At 39.8% G+C, this 2734-nt stretch overlaps 1 protein-coding gene across 1 annotated transcript; it reads right to left on the bottom strand.

Moving 5' to 3' along the window:
* Positions 1–852: 852 nt before the first annotated feature.
* On the bottom strand, positions 853–2442 carry LOC116182597. The gene has a single exon (XM_031503135.1). It carries the CDS (start codon positions 2440–2442, stop codon positions 853–855), a length of 1590 nt encoding a protein of 529 aa, XP_031358995.1.
* Positions 2443–2734: the final 292 nt, after the last annotated feature.

Below are 2734 nucleotides of genomic sequence, written 5' to 3'. Positions count from 1 at the left end.
CGAAGGCGGAACGCGCGTTCGCCGTCGAGGCATACTTTTCTAACGGTCGCTCAGTCATAGCCACGCAACGTGCATTCCGTACTCATTTTAATTTTTTTTCTTCACATCACCAGTTTCCCTTAAATTTTTTACCCATGAAACAATCGATTGCCGGCCAGGAACATGTCCACGTGGCGCGATATTAAAATGAGTACGGAATGCACGTTGCGTGGCTATGACTGAGCGACCGTTAGAAAAGTAGGCCCGACAGCGAACGCGCGTTCCGCCTTCGTCCACTCCATGATGGTGAGTACACCACGCGGCGGAAAAACTTTATATGACCTTCTCTTAAATATACCTATTCCCACTCGTCGGAGCAACCGTCGCCCAAGGGCGCCGAATACAAATCAGCAAGTTCCTCTGCCCCACACTTGCAAAATTCAAAGTAAATACTCGTAAGTGCTCCTTCGCACTGGGCGACTTAGCAGCGCTTCTAAGCAGGACAGGATGCAGTGCAGCGCTGCTAAACCATGCTAAACAGACCAGTATGAAGGGGGAGTTACGAGTATTTACTTTGAATTTTGCAAGTATAAGCATTTGCTTACTTTTATTCGTACGAGCCAATGTCTACAACAACACACTTAAAAACTACTTTGCAATAAAATATTCTAACAAACACAGGAAACACATTTGGCATAACCAAGTTATTTTAAATTAGTGACACTTAAGGGTAGTCCAAAGCTGACTTACATCGCACTCATCTCATACTCACTAGTTAGTAAGATTTTAGTCACTCATTGTGTCTAATTTGTTTCTGAATACCAATGTCAGAGGTTAGGTTGAAATTAGTAGGATCTGAGTGTGAGTTTGAAATTAGGAAGGACTCTGAATTCGGCTCAAACTTTCCAAGTAAAGTTTATACTTTTTGTGCGTTTTAGAAACTATAGATGCACCTCCAAACAAATTATGGGAAAACGTTGATTCTGCAATTTTACGGTACCCTAATTCTAACGCCAAACTTTTCAGAATATAGGAGAATTGCGCTCCAGGGTCGATAAATGCACGCACTTCCTTAGATGTATTTTTTCCAAGTACTTTCACACGAAGTGTTTGTAGAATTACATCCCCACTGCATACACGACTCGCCATACTCGTAGACAAATTTTCTGAATCCTTATCACCTTCATTGCACTTTCTACTTTCTGATGTTGTATCCCTCTTCTGGAGAACAGGACATAAAATTACATAATGTCTCTTACTACATACGATACACTTCACTCGATATTTACAAGATTTTGATCTATGACCAAATCGTAGGCAAGTAAAACAACGTTTTGTCTCTTTAAGCTTCTGTTTTCTGTCTTCTAGTGACCACCCTTGTGCGATGAAACAATCTTGAGTATCGTGACTCTTTTCACAAAATCCACAAGAGCTTTTAACATTTCCAGAGTGCAATTCCATTGCCGTAGGAATTTTCTCAACTTTTTTCTGGATTGCATTTTTGACTTTATTCGAAAGATTTGAAGTCAAACCGAAACCTTCTTGAGCTAAGGAAATTCGCTGTTCACCTTCAACTTCCATACGTAAGAACTGCATCAATTTATTCAACTTATTTGTGGTTTTGTCAGCATCCTTCCCCTCCGCACTTCTTTGCCATGCTTGTAATATATTAGCGGGCAGACAGGACTCCACCATCGGATACAGCATTGCGTCATACTTGTCTGAAGTTACTTTTAACGACTCCAATGCACGCAAATGACTTTCCAACTGGTCATAAAGTTTTGACAAATCACCCTGTTTTTCAGTTTGACTGACATTGTGAATAATTAATTTTAGCATTTCACGCACATAAAGTTCAACCAAGAATTCTTCTCTCCCAAACCTCTCTTTCAACGCTTTTACGGCTTTGGGATAATTCTCTACAGTCTGCGGATAGCTACACACTAATTCATGGGCACGGGACCCATCTACCATCAATTGTACCAAAAATTGAAACTTGTCACTGTCATGTATGGTAATATCTTCGTCTATCTTTTTAAACTGACTCCAAAATCCTAACCACTCTTTGACTTCTCCGTTAAACTTTTTGTAGTTAAATTTTGGCAATTTAAAATTTCTTTGATTACCCAATACTGGCAAGTTCTCATTTTCAGTTATGGCTTTGCATTTTCCATCTATCAGCACTTCAAACACTCGCCTTGATGTTTGAAACATTTTCTCATATTGAGCGATATCATCAAATTCTTCATTTTGTTGATCATCGTCCACGTTGTCGTCAAGCATTTGGTTTTTGATCGTATCGTCCAATATTTGCAATTCCCGATGAGTATCCTCCAACATTAATACATTCACACGCATCTGATCCAAATCCGGAATAGTATTTTGGCTTTCAACGTTTATGTCATCACACAACTTCTTCAACTGCCGCCTGACAGGACGACGCGCTCTCTCTAATCGATCCATAGGTTTTCAAGTTTTCGAATTATCCAACAACTCACAGATCACGTCGGGGTCACCAAAAATGTTCTAGTTGATGCGGCTAGGGACTACAACTACCCGTTGATAGTTTAACCGCGTGTGTAAAAAGATAATTCACGAAAAAGAGAATATTCTATAATCGATCAATTTTATTGTATTGACAATTCAACTCATGTATAAAAAATCGCATAAGCCGCAGTGCAATTGTCACTTTGACAGCGGCAAAAGTTACCTGCAACTTTTCCAGCGACAAATGCACTAGTGGTTTTTTCACTTA

Source organism: Photinus pyralis, unplaced genomic scaffold (genome assembly GCF_008802855.1).
Source record: "Photinus pyralis isolate 1611_PpyrPB1 unplaced genomic scaffold, Ppyr1.3 Ppyr1.4_unclustered_Scaffold6122, whole genome shotgun sequence".
Taxonomy (NCBI): domain Eukaryota; kingdom Metazoa; phylum Arthropoda; class Insecta; order Coleoptera; family Lampyridae; genus Photinus; species Photinus pyralis.
This window is presented reverse-complemented; position numbering and strand designations above follow the sequence as displayed.